The sequence below is a fragment of the Dendrobates tinctorius genome, unplaced genomic scaffold (assembly GCF_039654945.1).
Source record: "Dendrobates tinctorius isolate UK_male_01 unplaced genomic scaffold, ASM3965494v1 ptg000265l, whole genome shotgun sequence".
Lineage (NCBI taxonomy): Eukaryota > Metazoa > Chordata > Amphibia > Anura > Dendrobatidae > Dendrobates > Dendrobates tinctorius.
In genome coordinates, this window is record NW_027361932.1 from 17304078 (window position 1) to 17323920 (window position 19843).

The following is a 19843-nucleotide window of genomic DNA, read 5'->3' on the forward strand; positions in this document are numbered from 1 at the left end:
TCTTCCGCGTCCTCTGGCTGTGACGTTCAGGTCAGAGGGCGCGATGACGTGGTTAGTGCACTCCCTCTGCCTGAACAGTCACTGCAGAGACCCAGAAGACAGAGTGGCGCACGGCGGTGGAATGGGGATAGGTGAATATCGCAGGTGCCGGGGACCTGAGCCAGTGGCGACACCAGCACCTGGCCCCCATAGCGCATCGGTGTCCCCGCCTACTCAGAACACTGGCACCCGGCGCCCATAGCACATTGGTGTCCCCACCTGCTCAGGACACCGGCACCTGGCCCCCATAGCACGACGGTGTCTCCGCCTGCTCAGGACACCAGCACCTGGCCTCCAGCGACGAGAGGGGACTATGTAATTTTTTTTTTGTTTAATTGCAGCAGCATATAGGGCATATATATCTACGGAGCATCTTATGGGGCCATCAACCTTTATGCAGCATTATATGGGGCATCTTATGGGGCATATATATCTATGGAGCATCTTATGGGGCCATCAACCTTTATGGAGCAGCATATGGGACATATTATTCTATGGAGCATCTTATGGGGCCATTATTAACCTTTGTGCAGCATTATATGGGGCATATTTTTTGTATGGAGCATCTTATGGGGCCATCATGAACTTTATGGAGTATTATATGGGGCGTATTTTGTATGGCGCATCTTTTGGGGCCCATCATAAACTGTATGGAGCATTATATGGGGCTCCTGATTCAATATGGATATTCAAAAACATTTAACCTACTGATGTTTCAATTAATTTTCTTTTATTGGTATCTATTTTTATTTTTGAAATTTACCAGTAGCTGCTGCATTTTCCACCCTAGGCTTATACTCGAGTCAATAAGTTTTTTTCCCGTTTTTTTTTGTGGCAAAATTAGGGGCCTCGGCTTATACTCGGGTCGGCTTATACTCAAGTATATACAGTGTGTGTGTATGTATGTATATATATATATATCCAAAAGTAGGTGGACAGTATGTGTAATAGGGTTATGAAGGGGGAGATTTATCAAACATGGTGTAAGGTGAAACTGACTCAGTTGTCCTTAGCAACCAATCAGATTCCACTTTTCATTCTTCACAGACTCTTTGGAAAATGAAAGGTGGGTTGAAACATTTGGTACTCAAGCCCCAAAGAGACAAACCATTTACCGCATTCGTGACAAATTTGATGCCACTGGCTCAATCCTTACTGCTCCAAAAACTGGTTGACCCAAAACAGCCTGTACAGAAATTAATAAACAACTTGTTGCTGAAACATTTGTTCATAGTCCAAAAAAGTCCACCAGAAGAGTCTATTTAGAATTGGAAATTTCACGAGCTTCTATCATGCGAATCCTGAAATCTATTGGGTGGAAAGCTTATTGTCCACGTCTAATTTATGGTTTATTGGAGGATGATCCTGACTGGCAGCTGCAATTTAGTGAGATTATGCTTAACGAAATTGAAGAAAATCCAGTAATTTTAGATAACATTACGTGGAGTGATGAAGTTTCTTTCTGGCCATATTAACAGATATAAATGTATTTTCTGGTATAATGAGAACATGCATTTAACATTAGAGCAACAACTAAATGAGCAACAACTAAATGAGCCTGGTGTCAACGTTTGGGGTGGTATTTCAAGTTTTGGTGTTTTTGGACCAATTTTTTTTTTTTATGGAACAGTCACAGGAGATAAGTATCTCGAAATTCTAATGAATCAAGTTGTTCTCCAATTACAGCAACAGCCTAATTAAAATGACCTTAATTTCCAACAAGATGGGGCACCTCCACATTATTCAAGAGTAGTCCGTGAGTATCTTGATGAAACTTTTCCTATTAAATGGATTGGCCGAAGAGGCCCACTTGATTGGCCAGCACGTTCACCAGACTTGACCCCAATGGATTTTTTCTTTTTGGGAGTACTCAAGGACAAAGTTTATAGTCGAAAACCAAAAAGTGTCAGTGATTTGAAAAATTACATAAGAGATGCATTTCAAGAAATTAATACCCTAAGAGACTTGTGCAAAAATGTTTGTCGAAGCGTAAGAGGCAGACTTCAAAGCTGTGCAAATTGTGATGGAAAACAGTTTGAGCACCTGCACTGATAAAATTTAAGGGCTTTTGTATTATTTTTCAGAATAAAATTTAATTGTCAATGTTATGCTTGTGTTAGTAAATAACATTTATTTTGATTTATATATAAAATTATATTTCTTTATCGCCTTATTGGGAGACACAGATTACCATGGGTGTATGCTGCTGCTGCTAGAAGGCTGACACTATGCAAAAACAAGAAAATTGGCTCCTATCCAGCAGTATACACCCACCGACAGATACCAAGTACCTCAGTTTGTGCTTAGTGTCTGTAGGAGGCGGACCGGGATCTCCCCAGATCCGCAGATTAATAACCCCTTTTTTCCTTTAGGTTTTTTAGCCGAACCTTTTAATCTTTTCTAATTTATTTTTCAGGTTCTCCGTCGGGAAACAGGGTGTAGCTATCACCCTGATTTCCCATATCATGCGGCTGAGCGAGCAGTGTGGTGTCACCCACATCGCAACTCTCAGTACCGCAGGCAGGACTTTTTCCATATCACCATTCGGTGCTATGGGCGGACGACAGGTGGCCAGTCCTTGCCAAAACAACTCTTCATCCCTATCCCGGGACAGGGCTGAGAGGAAGACGGCGGTCGCCATCGCTCCCAACAAAAGGACGCCGTCTTCAACATAACACGGGTAAGAGGACCTCTCCCAGCAGCCTGTTCCCTATATTCATGCCCCTGCGGTCATCCTCTTCAAGGACGTCGGGTAAGATCCTGAACGATCCCTTAGCCCTGCATGTCTCAGGAAGCACAGTGCTGCATTTGAAGCTCCAGCCGCGCGCCTCTCATATCAGCCCCGCTCCTTTTAATACAGAGGCACATAACACCGGGGGTCTCCCTGGGCACAGGGGGGGTCTTTTTTACATAGCAGGGTAGCGCAGGCTCACCTTAATTAGCGGCACCGCGGGCATCAGTATAGAAGCTCGGGCGGGGAGGGAGACCGCTTTCACTTTCATTTTCAGTCACGCTTCCTCCTCCCCGCTCTGAGTGCGCTCCCTTTTACTCTGGGCGCGCTTTCCTCGTTCTGGGCGCGCTTTTTCTCATGCCCATTCCACCCTATCTCAGCTCGACTTTCTTTTTTGGGGATGTCAATCTCCCTTTTTACCGCGCCCCCCGCTGCTATTGCCCAATCACCTTCTGGCGCCAAATCCCGCCCTCCGGGCTCTCAGCCAGTTTCCTCCGGCAATTTCACTGGTTCCTGCGCTGCTTGGGGGGACATGTCAGGGTCCGGCTGCTCGTCAGATTCTCGGTAGGCTCGACGCTTAATGGCAAATTGGCTCTCCTCTGCAGTCCTTTTCTGTGTAGCACAGCCATAAGGTGTAACTTTCCTATGCTCAACCCTGCAATGGCTCTGTCTTTCAAGCCCACCGTTACCCATTACGCCTGTGCATGCTGTAAAAAGAAGTGAGCTTCAGGTAAGTCGTCACCCCTCTGTCCGTCCTGCAGTCCTTCAGTTATGTCGGCCTCTCAGGAGCACACCGATCCCCGGGATGAGGGTACTTCCCCTCTCCCAGAGTGGGCCGTTGCAATGTCGCAGTCGGTCTCCGATCTGACTAAAGTCTCCCAGTCCCTGGTCCAGGTACTAGAACGTTTGCCTCAGCTATCTACAGCCACCTGTGCACCGACCACCTCTCAGGGTGAGTCGTCCGCACCTGACCACGGCCTTCAGAGGGACAGGCCGAGTAGGATTTCTAGGAAGCGTGTTCTGTCTGGCTCGTCTTCCAGTTTGCTAGGCCCGTCTGCTTCTCCCAGGTGTCCTTCTCCTTCTTCAGAGGACGACCTTAGGTCAGACGACGATCCCCAATCAGGATCTAGTTCAGAAGCAGATAACATATCTAAAACGCGGAATATGGTCGATCGTCTCCTTTCTGCCATCTTCCAAACCCTGGAAATTAAGCAGGACAAGCCCCCTCCTCAGGAATGTTCTGTTCCATTTAAACGAGCGAGGCCTCCATCCCGAACCTTTCCAAACCACAAAGAGTTCGATAATATTCTAACCAAACATTGGGAGCACCCTGAGCAGTGCTTCTCAGGCCGCAGGTACTTAGATGTCCTGTATCCCTTTGATGTAGATCTGCTCTCAAAATGGACCAAAGCCCCCGAAGTGGATCCTCCCGTCTCTCGTATAGCCTCTAAGACGGTTCTGTCCCTTCCGGACGGGGCATCGCTTAAGGATCCAACAGACAGGCAGATAGAATCTCTGGCTAAGTCTATGTTTGAGGCATCCGGCGCCTCTCTCTGTCCTATTTTCGCCTCCTCCTGGGTGGCGAAAGTCATTTCAGCTTGGGCTAAAATTCTTCGCAGAGGCATCTTAGCGGCAGCTCCTCAGGACGAGTTGGCAGATCTGGCAGATCAAATTAATCATGCGGGTAAATACCTCTTAGCCGCCTCCTTGGATGCGGTTGGGTGCGTAGCAAGGGTTAACAGCAACATAGTAGCCGTACGCCGAGTCCTTTTGGCTAAAGTCATGGAATGCTGATACCACCTCAAAAAAGTCGCTTACCAATCTGCCATTCCATGGTTCTTTGGAGCCAAGCTGGATTAAATAATTTCTGATGCCACCGGTGGTAAAAGTACTTCTCTCCCCCAGACTCGTCCTAAACGCTTTTTTAACAGAAAGGGTTTCCGGCCGTTTAGGCCCTTTCATTCCTTCTCGTCCACAGAGAGATCTACCCAGCAAGATCGGCCTTCCGCCTCTAGGGAGCGAGAGCAGAAAAAAACATCTTACAAACCCGCTCCCCTCTGGAGATCTAGAGGACAATACTCCAGGTCTTCAGGTGCCCGTTCCGGTAGGTTCTCCTCCAAGTGACAGGTCACCCCCACCTGGAAGTTTTTCCAGGGTGGGAGGCAGACTTTCCTTTTTCGCGAACGCTTGGCTGTCTGTTGTCGACGACGCTTGGGTCAGGGAAATCATCGCATCCGGATACAAGATCGAATTTGCTTCCCAGCCAAACGATTTTTTCCTGTCTCGACCTCCAAGACAGCGGTCCCACATTCCAGATTTCTTTCAAGCCGTCTCCTCCCTTCTTTCCGCTGGAGTGATTGTTCCCGTTCCCTCAGACGAACGGTTTTCAGGGTTCTACTCAAATCTTTGTAGTCCCGAAAAAAGACGGTACCTTTCGGCCAATCCTGGACCTCAAATTGCTCAATCGCCATGTAAAGATTCTCCACTTCAAGATGGAGTCTCTTCGATCGGTGAAAGCCTCAATGGAACCCGGAGAATTCCTCTGCTCTGTGGACATACGGGATGCTTATCTTCACATCCCTGTTTGTTTGCAACGTCAGAAATATCTTCGATTTGCGATTCAGGAAACTCATTATCAGTTCACAGCTCTTCCCTTCGGACTAGCCTCCGCTCCCCGTGTTTTCACGAAGGTAATGGCAACAGTCATGGCCATCCTTCGCTCCAGGGGGATCCTCATCATCCCTTACCTGGACGATCTCTTGATCAAGGGCTCGTCCCGTCAAGACTGCCTTTAAAGCCTCCAGATAACCCTGGACATGCTCTACCGTCTCGGATGGATAGTCAACCAGGAGAAGTCCATTCTGAGCCCCACTCAGCGTCTGACCTTCCTGGGCATTTAATTCAATACAGATCTAGATCGGGTGTTTCTTCCGAGGGAAAAATTTACGGCTCTTTCCAAGGGAATCCGAGCCCTAAAACGGTCAACGCCTATTCCCCTTCGATCCTGCATGAAGGTTCTGGGGAAGATGGTAGCCGCCATGGAAGCAGTGCCCTTTGCACAATTTCACCTTCGTCCCCTCCAGCTGTCCCTTCTTTCAGCTTGGGACAATCCCTGACTTTGTGGACAATGACAGCGTCAGTTCTACAAGGGAGGTCTTTTCTTCCGCTTCAGTGGCAAGTCATCACCACCGATGCCAGCCTTCTAGGATGGGGAGCGGTTTTCCATCAGAAAACGGCCCAAGGACGCTAGAATTCACAGGAAGCTCTCTCCTCCCCATCAATATTCTGGAAATCAGAGTAATCTTCCTGGCCCCCCTTCGCTGGCAGCCTCTCCTCGTCGGCCAGCCGGTCCGCATTCAGTCGGACAACGCCACGGCTGTGGCGTACATAAACCACCAGGGGGGCACTCGCAGCAAGCAAGTAATGTCAGAAGTGGCCAAGATACTGCGCTGGGCAGAACGTTACGTTCCGGCAATCTCCGCCGTTCACATCCCAGGGGTGGAAAATTGGGCAGCCGACTTCCTGAGTCGTCAAGGCCTAGCATCCGGCGAATGGGCTCTTCATCCCACTGTCTTCAAGCAGATATGCCAGCGCTGGGGCTCACCGGATGTCGATCTCATGGCATCTCGGATGAACCACAAAGTTCCCCGCTTCATAGCCAGGTCCAGGGACCCTCTAGCCGTCGCTTGCGACGCCCTAGTAATTCCGTGGTCCCAGTTCCAACTTCCTTATCTGTTTCCGCCTCTTGCCTTGATCCCAAGAGTGGTCAAGAAGATAAAATCGGAAGGAGTCCCAGTGATTCTAGTGGCTCCAGACTGGCCAAGACGTCCTTGGTACGCAGAGCTGGTGAACATGCTCGCGGACGTTCCCTGGAGACTTCCAGACCGCCCAGACCTTCTCTCGCAGGGCCCCCTTTACCACGAGAATTCTCAGTCTCTGAGTTTAACGGCATGGCCGTTGAGGCCGCGATCCTGAAGGAGTCAGGTCTGTCCAGCCAGGTGATCCAGACTATGATCAGAGCCAGAAAACCAGCCTCTTCTCGCATTTACCATAGGTACTGGAAGGCCTTTTTCCGTTGGTGCGAGGATAAAAAAAGTCTTTCCAATGTCCTTCTCCATTCCATCAATACTTGGGTTTCTCCAGTCTGGTCTGGATGCAGGTCTCTCCCTCAGCACCCTGAAGGGTCAACTATCTGCTCTGTCTATCCTCTTCCAAAGAGAGCTCGCTATCTTACCGCAGGTTAAGACCTTTCTTCAAGGGGTCGCCCATATTGCTCCTCCTCATCACTCGCCTATAGACCCGTGGGATCTCATTCTCGTCCTTAGCACTCTCCAAAAGGCGCCCTTCGAGCCTATCCAGGACATTTCTTTACCTCTCCTCTCATGGAAGGTAACCTTCTTGATCGCCATTACATCCATCAGAAGAGTTTCTGAGTTGGCGGCCTTATCATGTCGTTTTCCTTACCTGGTTCTTCATCAGGATAAGGTCGTCCTCCGGCCCGTTCCTTCTTTTCTTCCAAAGGTGGTATCCTCTTTCCACATCAATGAGGACATTGTTCTCCCATCTTTTTGTCCTGCTCCTTCTCATCCTCTGGAGAAGTCACTCCACAAGCTGGATGTCGTTAGAGCTGTACGGGTCTATCTCGCCAGAACCTCTTCGCTTCGTCAATCCGATTCATTGCTGGTCATCTCTGAAGGTCGCCGGAAAGGGCTTCCGGCTTCCAAATCCACGATCGCTCGCTGGATTCGTTCTACAATTGTGGAAGCGTACCGACTTCAAGAAAAAAGGCCCCCTTAGGGAGTGAGAGCTCACTCCACCCGGGCTGTGGCAGCTTCATGGGCCGTTCGACACCAGGCTTCGGCCTTGCAAATTTGCAGGGCCGCGACCTGGTCGTCTTTGCACACGTTTGTGAGGTTCTACAGGGTTCATACCCAGGCCTCGTCTGATGCAGTTGTTGGTAGGAAGGTTCTGCAGGCGGCGGTGGTGCACCGGCCGACCTAAGCCTTTCCTGTTCTTTCGTTCCTTATTGCTGTTCCCGCCCTTGGGACTGCTTTGGAACGTCCCATGGTAATCTGTGTCCCCAATAAGGCGATAAAGAAAGATGGATTTTAGGTTCTTACTGTAAAATCTTTCATGGAGCCTTCATTGGGGGACACAGCACCCTCCCTGTTTAAGTTGTACCGTGTTGGGTCCTTGAGTCCCTTATTGGGTTGGTACATATGTTTATAGTTGCGTGGCTTCTCCTACTGCTTTTTCACCAACTGAGGTACTTGGTATCTGTCGGTGGGTGTATACTGCCTGGGAGGAGCCAATTTTCTTGTTTTTGCATAGTGTCAGCCTCCTAGCAGCAGCAGCAGCATACACCCATGGTAATCTGTGTCCCCCAATGAAGGCTCCAAGAAAGAGATTTTACGGTAAGAACCAAAAATCCATCTTTTCTGTCCACCTACTTTTGGACCATCGTGTGTATGTGTGTGTATGTATGTGTGTGTGTGTGTGTGTATGTATGTATATATATATATATTTTACATACATTCGAGTATAAGCCAAGATTTTCAACCTATTTTTTTAGGCGTGTACTCGAGTCATTGTCCCAAGGGTCGGCAGGAGCCAGCAGCTGTCACATCATACTCACCCCCCCGGCGCGTTGTCTGCACTTCCCTCCTTCCTCGATGGTTTCCGGCACCAGCAGCTTCATCCTGTGTTCAGTGGTCACATGATACCACTCATTAAAGTAATGAATATGCACGTGACTCCACTCCCATAGGCATGGAGCGCATATTCATTACTTTAATGAGTGGTACCACGTGACCGCTGAACACAGGAAGAAGCTGCTGGCGCCAGAGACCATCGGAGAAGCAGGGGAGTGCAGTGACCATGCCAGGAGGGGGTGAGTATGACGGGGAGGACAGGGGGAGGACGGAGGAGCTATGCATACACGGGGCAGAATTCCGAGCCATGCCTACATCAGGGGGAGGACGCCGAGTCGTGCCTACATCAGGGGGAGGACGCCGAGCCATGCCTACATCAGGGGGAGGACAGAGGAGCCATGCCTACATCAGGGGGAGGACAGAGGAGCCATGCCTACAGCAGGGGGAGGACGGAGGATAGAGGAGCCATGCGTGCAGCAGGGGGAGGACGGGGGAGCCATGCACACACGGGGGAGGGCGCCAAGCCATTCATCAGCAGAGGGAGGATGGTGGAGCCATGCATACAGGGGGAGGATGGGGGAGCCATGCATACACAGGGGAGGACGCTGAGCCATGCATACAGCAGGGGGGAGGACGGAGGAGCCATGCATACACGGGGGATTACGCCGAGCCCTGCATACAACAGGGGGAGCCACACAAACCAGGACAGGGATGAGGGGACAATGCATACCCGGCTTATATTCAAGTCAATAAGCTTACCCAGTGTTCCGTGGCAAAATTAGGTACCTCGGCTTATACTCAGGTCGGCTTAGACTCGAGTATATATGGGGTGTGTGTGTATGTATGAAATCCATTGCTGAGCTTCAAGACAACTCTGACCTCCTTATTCTGCAAGCAGATAAAGAAGGCGCTGTTGTGACTATGAATGCTGGTCTTTACAAGAAACTTAACTTGCAGGACTTGGAGGACTTGAGTACTTATATTGAGTTGAGACAGGATCCTACATCAGATTTTAATAAAAAAAATGAATGTCTTGCTACATGAAGGGCTAAGAACGAGTGCCATTACAAATAAAATTATGAAGTATCTGTATGTAGAGAATCCCATTATTCCAGTTTATCACTCACTTCCTAAGGTTCATAAGGAAACTTTTCCTCCACCAATGAGACCTATAGTCTCTGGTATAGGTTCCTTTAGTGAAAGGCTTGGAGAATGGGTGGATCATTTTTTTGAAACCTCTAGTCCCATTGATACTTAGTTTTCTTGGGGATTCCAGGGATGTTGTTGGAGTCTGGGAGAGAATACAGTGGCAGAAGAATTATGATTGGTTGTTATGTGATGTGGTAGGACTTTATCCCTCTATTCCACATCATATAGTTCTGAGATGCATTAGGTACTATTTACATCGGTACAGCTCATATGACATAAACATCCAAAATTTTATTATTTCTGCAATAGAGTTTCTCCTTGAACACAACTATTTTTCATTTAAAAATAGATTTTTCTTACAAACACAGGGTGTTAACATGGGAGCACGTTTTTCTCCGTCCCTTGCTAATATAGTTATGGCTACATGGGAGGAAAATTTCATTTTTTGTGATGATAACCCTTATAAAGATGGTATTGTTTCGCTAGGAAGATATATTGATGATTTGGTGTATATTTGGGATAAAAATGTTTTGGGAGATACTTTTATTAGTGATTTTTTTCAACTATCTAGATACCAGTGATTATAACCTTAAATTTACCAGCTCAGTACATAATTTTTCGGCCAATTTTCTGGACTTGACTCTAACAGGTGATTTGATCACACATCAGATTAATATTTCACCATACAGAAAAAATACGTATTGTAACAGTATTCTAACGGCTAATTCCAATCATCCCATACATACTATTAAAAACATTCCTCTTGGTGAACTGATTCGGCTAAAAAGAAATAGCACACAAGAATCCATCTATAAGAAAGAAGCGGATTTAGCCTGTACCAGATTTTGTGAACGAGGTTATCCCAGTTATTATTTGGAAAGAGCAAAAAAAACGGTAGATAATATGGATAGAGCCCATTTGCTGTACTCTAAAAAGAAAAAGACAAAATGCAATAATATTGGTAATGGTTCAAATAAAGTTACTTTTACTACATCTTTTAGTCCCCAGTATCATAATATTGTTGCGATCATTAAGAAATATCTGCCCATTCTGTGTCAAGATAAAATCTTAAAAACACTGGTAGATAGTGAATCTTTCTCTCTCACCCATGACAGCACCACGGAGAGAGGGGATCCGCCCTTCAGGGACAGGAACCTACAGATAAAAAGGGCGGTACCTCTCCTCCACCTTCAGTTGGGTTCCTGTCCCTGACGGGGGGACCCACAGTACGGTGTACCTGTGTTCAAGAGAGTCTGGATCCGGGGCCGGCCTGTCCAGTATTCGGCAGCGGGGAGGCCCCTGTCGCGGCAGGAACGGTGCCCGAAGCCGCCACCGCTGGGGCCGATGCGGGCTACCGGGTGAGCGGGGGGGAGAGACAGAAAGAAGATTGGGGCTCGCGGGGACCCGGTGGAAGTGCAAGCAGCGCCATGGTACAGAGAGTACCAAGATGGCCGCTGCCCCGGAAGTAGAGGCGGACTTCCGGGTCCCTGAATCAGGCGCATGCGCAGGAGCGCGCTCCCCGACTAGCGCGATGCAGGATGGGAGCGGTGACATCACGGGGGCGGCAAATTTAAAGATCGTGGCTGCAGAAACTCCTGGCTGGAAGCGATCCTAATAATGGAGGATAGCGACCAGCAACAGGAGCAGCATGCCAGACAGCAGCTCAAGCAGCAGCAGCAGCACCACCACCACCGACAAAAGGAACGAAACAGAGAGGGCCAAGCAGTCACTCCACGCGGCGTAGTACGTCAGCAGCAAGGAGCAAATCGCCACCAGGAGGTCAGCCTATACAGGACCTGACTCCGTCTTCCGAGCCGGTACCTGCAGCCGCGCATCTTTTGGGGTAAGTGATCTTCGTGAATGTTCACCCTTGTAATACAAATCCCTCTCCCTTAGGGAAAGAAGAAAGCAAAAAAGAACAGGGAATGCCCCACTTGCACTAGACCCCTACCGGTATCATGGGAGAAAAAACTATGTGAGTCCTGCACAAAAGAGATTCTTTGTCAGGAGACTCCGGATTTCGCATCCGACCTAAGGGCCGCAATCAAATCAGAGGTCCAGAGCGCCCTCGTATCCCTTAAGCATAGGTGTTGTGAGTTCATTTTCCCCTTCACTACTGAGGCCCGAGGAACTCCCTCTTCTGGTGAAGAAAGGTAGTGAGCCTGATTGTCAAACACCTGGGGCTGATGATGATGACTGGCTGAGTGGAGTTAATGACTGGATATAAGGCTGCCGACGCCCTTCTGGCCTGCGGGTGATTTCTCTGTGGACTTCTAGGAAACCAGTCTGATTCCTGCTCATCTAAAGCTAAGATTTCTGCTTTGCCTTTTTGCATTAGTGTTTTGTTTTACTTGCTTTTCTGGATTCTGCCATTCCCTGCTGGGGTGAGCTGAATCTCCTTTTGCCTGTTGCTCTGTCTTCAGAATATCCCTGAGTACTGACATAGCTTTTTTGAAGCCTAGCGTCTTCAGGGCCTTTTTTACTGTCAGTTTGTTGGCTCTTATTTTCATAGGGTTTTTCACGGATTGCAGACAGCAGCCTTCCTGTCCTTTCCTATCTAAGATAGCGTTGGCCCCATCTTTGCTCAGTCTATCTTTCTGTCTGTGTTTTGTTCTTTCTTCTTGCTTCACCGTCATTATATGTGGGGGGCTGCCTTTTGCTTTGGGGTCTGCTCTGGGGCAGTTTAGATTTCCCTTTCTGTCTTTAGGCTATGTAGTCCTCCGGCTGTGATCGAGGGGCCTAGGGCATCGTAGGAGCCCCCCACGGCTACTGCTAGTTGTGTTGATAGGTTCAGGGGTCTGCAATCCGATAGCTGCCAACTTCTCTGGTTTTCTGGACTTAGCTAGCATTTCTATTTTTGCCTCCTACGGTGACTCAATCATAACACATAGGGACAAAACAAGGAAGAAAGACACGATAGAAACCTCCCAGTCAGACTCTTCCATATTTGGAGAAATCTCGTCTAAAACCTCAGAATCCGGCTCCTCATCCTCAGACGAGGAAACAGGAGGGCGTCACTGTTTTCCCCTAGAAGAGGTAGACAAACTAGTAAAAGCTGTAAGGTCTACCATGGGGGTATTGGAACCCAGGCCGGATAAAACAGTCCAGGACATAATGTTCGGGGGACTGGGCCAGAAAAAACGGAGAGTATTTCCGCTTAACGAAATTGTCAAGGGTCTAATCAAAAAGGTAGTCCTTCCTTCCTTCTGCCCAAATCCAAAAAATAAGGGGGAAGAAAAATTCCACACTTTAGATGTTTAAAGATGCCTAGTACAGTACTTAGAGGCCACCAAAAAATTGTAGGAAGGAAGGCTCTCTCTTTGTGCGTTTCCAGGGTCCTCGGAAGGGGCTCAAGGCATACAAGAGTACCCTGGCAAGGTGGATAAGGGATGCAATTGCCCTGGCATACTCATCCAGTGGAAATACCATCCCGGAGGGGCTGAGAGCCCATTCCACAAGGGCAATGGCGACCTCATGGGCTGAAAGATCTGATGTATCAATAGAACAAATCTGTAAGGCGGCCACCTGGTCATCACCTTCGACCTTTTTCAGGCACTATAGATTAGATCTAGCCTCTACGTCTGACCTGACCTTCGGGAGAAGGGTCCTTCAGGCGGTGGTCCCTCCCTAAGCTACCAATCTCTGTAATTCTCTCCGTGGTGCTGTCATGGGTGAGACAGAATAACTTAGTTACTCACCGATAACGGTGTTTCTCGAAACCCATGACAGCACCCGCTTATTCCCCTCACCTTCACGAGTGTGGTGAGCACGTTTTACTGTTCGTAGAGTGTTTCCGTTTAGGCACGGCGTTTCTGATAAATAAGCAATATTACAATGCTGTGTATATATTTCTTTTGTCTAACTAACCTGGAGACCCTCTGATGCTCTGTAACCAACTGAAGGCGGAGGAGAGGTACCACCCTTTTTATCTGTAGGTTCCTGTCCCTGAAGGGCGGATCCCCTCTCTCCGTGGTGCTGTCATGGGTTCCGAGAAACACCGTTATCGGTGAGTAACTAAGTTAATTTTGTTTGTTGCTAAACGTTCCCCCACTCTAAAGCGGGAGTCACACAGCGATCTCGCTAGCGAGATCGCTGCTGAGTCACAACTTTTGTGACGTAACAGCGATCTCACCAGCGAGATCGCTGTGTGTGACAGCGATCAGCGAGCGGCCCCCCTGCCGGTATCGCTGATCGCTGCAAGAAACCTCTGGACATATTTTTGGTCGCTGGTCTCCCGCTGGCCAGCACGCATCGCTGCGTGTGACAGGCGGGAGACCAGCGATCAGCTGTAGAAAATAGAATCAAAATAAAAAATATAGTTATTCTCACCATCCGACGTCCCGCGCAGCATTCCCGCCTCTCTCCACGCTCCGTTCCCAGTGATCCTTTGCACGAATGACCGCGAGACTTCGCGCTCCCGCGAGACCGTGACGTCTCGCGGTCATTTTCACAAAGGATCACTGGGACCGGAGCGTGGAGAGAGGCGGGAATGCTGCGCGGGACGTCGGAAGGTGAGAATAATAATATTTTTTATTTTGATTCTATTTTTTTACAGCGATGGCAAGCGATGCCGGGCACTCGGCATCGCTGTGCTGATCGCTGGTGAAGCTGTCTGTGTGACAGCTCACCAGCGATCACATAGCGACTTACCAGCGATCCTGACACCTTGATATCGGTGTCGGTATCGCTGGTAAGTCGCTATGTGTGACTCCAGCTTAAGTTCACTTTTATCTTCTAGCCTTTTCAGGGATCCCTTGTCTCTTAACTCACAGGATACCAACTGGTTAAAAACCAAAGGTTTCTATGGGTGTGGAGCTAATGTGTGCAAATGTTGCAAGCATGCCAAAAAATCTAAAACATTTATGTCTATGCACAATAATAAGACTTTTGATATTCTTTCATATATTAATAGTAATACCGCCAATGTTATCTATTTAATTAATTGTGAAATTTGCAACAAACAGTATGTAGGTTGCACTATGAATACTTTAAAAAAAACATTTTTCTGATGCAGTTAATTTGCCACCAGCAGGAGCCTCTGTAGTTTCCCCACATTTTTCACAAATACATGGGGGTGATGTCAAGGGTTTTTCTTTTATAGGCATTGAACAGGTTAAAAAAACAGAAAAGGGGGGGGAATTATCACAAAAAAATTCTTGCAAGAGAAAGCAAATGGATGTTTCTTTTAGATACAAGGTTATCGCATGGATTCAATAATACAATGGATCTAGCAATACATTATAAATAATTTCTGATATCATGTTTTTCCAAGTAGTGCTATTATATTTCAGTCATAACGTTTTCACTATATAACACCGTTGTATTAATGTAACAATGTGTTTTTAATTATTTTGTTATCCTGGTCAGATAACTTTGTTAGCGCAGGTACTGTTCACACTGATGCTTTTTTTCTCTACTTGTTTCCGGAAGCTATAGAGTTAACATTGAAGGATGTTATCCACACCTGTTACTACTTCTTGATTATGAGGTTAAGAAATGTTTTTTCTACTTAAGAATGTTGGAGTATTCCAGAAGCAGTTTGAGACCGTGAAGAAGGCGGCAGTTGTTACCGCCGAAACGCGTAGTCTGTTCAGCATTATGTCTGCATCTTGTTACTGAACTCTGGATTTTTTAAATTATCTGCAATAAAAATTCTTGGATTTTAGTATACCACCTGAAGTTTCCGCTTGCTGGACTTTTGGACTTTTCTGCCTTGATATAGATAGATAGATATACATGTATATATATAATTTTTTTTTTTTAAATGTAGTTTCTTTTTTTTACATGAACATCTGATGCAACAGGGCTTGATTTGAGCAGAAGTAATTATGAAGGAAGGGAGAGGTTAGATACCGGTACATCTTTTTTTATGAAGATGATGATATAGGAAATAAAAACAAGGCAAGATAAATAAAACACCCTCCTCCGTCCCTCCCAATGTAAAGTCTATTTTCGGATGACCAGTCCCATGTTATATAGCCTAGATATGTTTACTTACAGTTATCAGTCCTAATTCCACCATTAATATATACATTAAGTAGTTATGTACGTTAAATATGTAAATGGTTTCCAGAGAACATATCTCAGGCATATAAAATAAAGGTATTTTACATTATTTTATTTTTAATCGCTCGTATTGAATTTTTTCTCTCACAATGGAGTAACAGTATATTACATTTAGAGCATTGGGATGGCATAGCAGATGCTACAAATCCATGTTTAGATCACTTCCTAACCCTTATAGTCTTGGATTAAGTTGCTGATTCATGTTCATTTATGAATTAGATTTACTAACTGCACATTATAATTGCTGTGTATTTTACAACGGGAATACAGCAGAAAATAACTCCTAATACTCCAGAAAAACATTTTTTTTAATTTACTCAAGAACCTCCTATTTCACATCTATGGAATGGATTCTCAGTGTGTGAACAATGTTTAATATTGGCTTTTTATCCTTCGTGAACCTCAGTACTTCTTTCTTTTTGTCTTTTAACGACTGCCTAGTAATGAAGAACATGTGATAATTCAGCATCTGTCAGCCTCATCAGTGCTGAGTACATAATTACATATTTAACTTAATAGTTTGCACTTACTCGGCTTCATTCTCTTTCCAGCACTGCAATCCTGCAGTATCTAGCCAACAAGTATAAGACCCCTGATCACTGGTACCCATCAGACCTCCAGAAACGTGCTCGTGTAGATGAATACCTGTCTTGGCAACATGCAAATACACGTCCCCACGGTGCCAGAGTGTTTTGGGTCAAGGTAAACGTGTCTTTAAAATACAGAATCCCAATCAGGTGGAACGGTTTTTGGAATATGGATAGGTGTTGGGGAGGCCCAGTCTCTTCTGGTGGATTGTTTGCATCGTGTGTCATATGAAGAAATGGAGGCCACACTTGCTCTGAAGTGCACTATTTGGAGTGATGGCTGCCTCAGCTTCTTTTCTTTTCTTTAGAACTGCCAGAGTTGGCCAAATACTGTACACTGCTCCTGCGATACAAGAGTGAGACTGGAATAGTGGTGCATATGCACAGTCATCGTTCCATTTTAAAGGGGTTTTCCCACAAATAAAGTACATATTAATCAATAACGTGTACTGTATAATGGCTGTGTCTGACTGTGCTGGAATATGATCTGATCATACCTCATCTCCTGGGCAGGAGAGAAAGCAAAAGAGAGAATACAGACTTTACAGTGTGGGATTGCAGCTGATTCTTTCGGGAGGTAAAACATTTCACTGCCTGTTTTTAAACATATTTTACCTCACAGAAAGAATCCGCTGCAATCATGTGCTGTAATTTCTTTGTCCTCTCTTTTGCTTTCTCTCCTGCTCTGGATATGTGGTATGATCAGTCCATGTCCCTGTGCATTCAGACATCTATTACACAGTACACAGCAGAGGCACATTTATAAGATTATCTCAGCACAGGAACATTTTATTTAGATACATCCTATTGTGGAAATTATTATTATTCGAAGATCTATTGATTAAAATTAAACTTTGTTTGTGAGAAAACCCCTTTAGGCTATGTGCACACGTTGCAGATTCACCTGCGTTTTTTTCCGCGCGGAACCGCAGGTAAAGCCACAGGTAAAGTGACCTGCGGTTTTCCTGCGGTTTGGTCTGCGGTTTTGCCCTGCGGTTTCACACCTCTACTATGTTAAAGGTGTGAAACCGCTGCGGAAACTGCCCAAACAATTGACATGCTGCGGTTTGTAAACCGCAGCAAAACCGTGCGGAAAAAAACGCACCGTCAGCACAGCGTTTTTGAAAACCCATAGGGTTTCATTGTACTGTACTTGGTCTGTGGAACTGCTGCGTTTCCGCAGGGCCAAAACTGCTGCGGAAACGCAGCAGAATCCGCACCGTGTGCACATAGCCTTAAGCGGAGCACATAAAAGCCCCAGTGTCTGGATACCGGGACTCCCATTGGAGGGCCCCCCTAAGTAATCAACTTATGGAGGTGCAAGGTTTTTTCAGTAATTCAATGGGCATCCTGCTTTTTAGATCTGAAATGCATACTGTCAATTTGTGATTGTAAATTGTTAAAGGGAATCTGTCACCCTTTTTTTGCCCTATTAGCTGCCAGCATAGACATCGGGGGCTTATCTACAGCATTCTGTAATGCTGTAGATAAGCCCCCGATGTAACCTGAAAGAGAAGAAAAACACGTTATATTATACTCACCGTGGTGGGCGGTCCTGTCCGATGGGTGTTGCGGTCCGGTCTGACACCTCCCTTCTTCATGCAATGACATCCTCTTCTCCCGTCCTGTAATGGCTCCGGCGCAGGCGCATTGCTCTGTCCTGTTGAGGGCAGAGCAGAATTCTGCAGTGCGCAGGCGCCAGACCACTCCCGACGCCTGCGCACTGCAGGACTCTGCTCTGCCCTCAACAGGGCAGAGCAGTGCGCTTGCGCCGGAGCCATTACAGGACGGGAGAAGAGGATGTCATCGCATGAAGAAGGTAGGCGCCAGACGGGAAGGCGACACCCATATCGGACCGGACCGCCCACCTCGGTGAGTATAATATAACGTGTTTTTCTTCTCTTTCAGGTTACATCGGAGGCTTATCTACAGCATTCTGTAATGCTGTAGATAAGCTCCCGATGTCTATGCTGGCAGCTGAAAGGCCAAAAAAAGGGTGACAGATTCCCTTTAATGTAAATTAATATTTGTTACATTAGGATGTAGTTGTAATAAATTTCATGTACTCCTTTTTTGTTCCAGGGCATGTCTCAATATCTCCTTGGTCATGAAGCCACACCTGAAAATTTAAATCCTGCACTTTCCGAGCTTAATGACACTTTGACAACCATAGAAACTAAATTCCTGCAGGACAAACAATTCTTTGCGGGGGATGAGATCTCCATTGCGGATTTGGTTGCTACTGTAGAGATTATGCAGGTGAGTAAATACTATTTGCTCTATTTTGTTTTCCCCCTAAAATCTCTATTGGACAACCACTCCAATTGGACAACCACTGCTCACTTAAAAAAAAGGGACGTGTGAGTAATTCCTGCTGCTGAAACACCGGCAGAATGAATGATTGCAGCCAGGTATAAAATTATCTGAATCGTTCCGGTGTTTCTGGAAAGTATAGTTTGAAGAGCCGGCCCAGAACAATAGGCAGATACGAGACTAGGCCTTGGCTTCCCCTAGCTGTCTTTTTCCAGCACCAGTGATTGACAGGTCTCTTTAGTATTGAAAGACTGGAGTGGTCCTGGGAAAAGAAAGCCAGGTACGATGTAGGACTGGTCTCATGTCTGCCTATGCTCCCCGGCCAGTTCTTCAAACTATTTTATCAAATACCAAAGCATTTCAGAGAAAATTATACCTGGCTGCAATCTGTAACCATGTTCTCATTCATACTGCCTGTGGTTTGAAGAGCATGAATCGACTGACAGATTCCTTTTAATGCCTACCTGATCTTTGACTCCTGCAAATTGAGCAATTGTTAGTTTAAAGAATGGATTAAAGAGATCCAATTGCCAATTATTATTATTATTATTATTATTATTATTATTATTATTATTATTATTTTTTTAGTAAGGTTGGGCTACCCTTTTAAATTAATAAAAGAATGGGCAGCCCCAAACTGGTGATTTTTCTAAATATGAATTGTCAGAAGACTGCAGAACAGACCCTAATGCCCCAGGGCTTAACTTTCTAGCAAAAGTTGGGCTTGAACATCCGGGTTGTGGGATCCCAGCAAGCAGTGGGTCCCATGGCCCCTCTCTCATAATGAAAGTATTAGATCAGCTTGGTTTCTGCAACAGATGTTCTTTTCAATATTTAATCATAACTCTTATTTACAGCCAATTTCAGCTGGGATTGATGTTTTTGAGGACAAGCCCAAGTTGTCAGCCTGGAAGCAAAGAGTGGTGGAAGCAATCGGAGCAGATCTGTTCAAAGAAGCACATGAATCAATAATGCGTTTCAAGGAGCATCAGTCATTCCCTCTTGAGCTTAAAGAGCGACTTAAAACCAGATTAGATTATTTCAATCGCAAATAGCCATTCAAAACGCTCCAAGCTCCTGTACGATTCGTGTAATAAATGAGCAGGGAAGTGATCTGACTACATGCTGATACATTTCATAAGTGAGCAGCATTATTAAATTAAAAAAAATATGTTAAAAGGACTTTTTTATTGCATTGAAAGTACTATGATTCTAGCTATATGCATCTATAAGTTGGGATTCGGTTATTTTCTGCTACACTAGTTTATTTTGTTGCAGTTTTCCTATTTCATCATCCTTGCATATCC

At 46.2% G+C, this 19843-nt stretch overlaps 1 protein-coding gene across 1 annotated transcript in view; it reads left to right on the plus strand.

Moving 5' to 3' along the window:
• The window catches only part of LOC141069534 (glutathione S-transferase theta-1-like), a 42054-nt gene extending 22336 nt beyond the window's left edge, over window positions 1-19718 (plus strand). Inside the window, exons 3-5 of the mRNA XM_073559176.1 lie at window positions 16188-16338; window positions 18306-18482; window positions 19394-19718. Coding sequence (XP_073415277.1) covers window positions 16188-16338; window positions 18306-18482; window positions 19394-19591 — 526 coding nt within the window. The 3' untranslated portion in view covers window positions 19592-19718. The remainder of the gene's footprint in view (window positions 1-16187; window positions 16339-18305; window positions 18483-19393) is intronic.
• The last annotated feature ends 125 nt before the right edge of the window (window positions 19719-19843 follow it).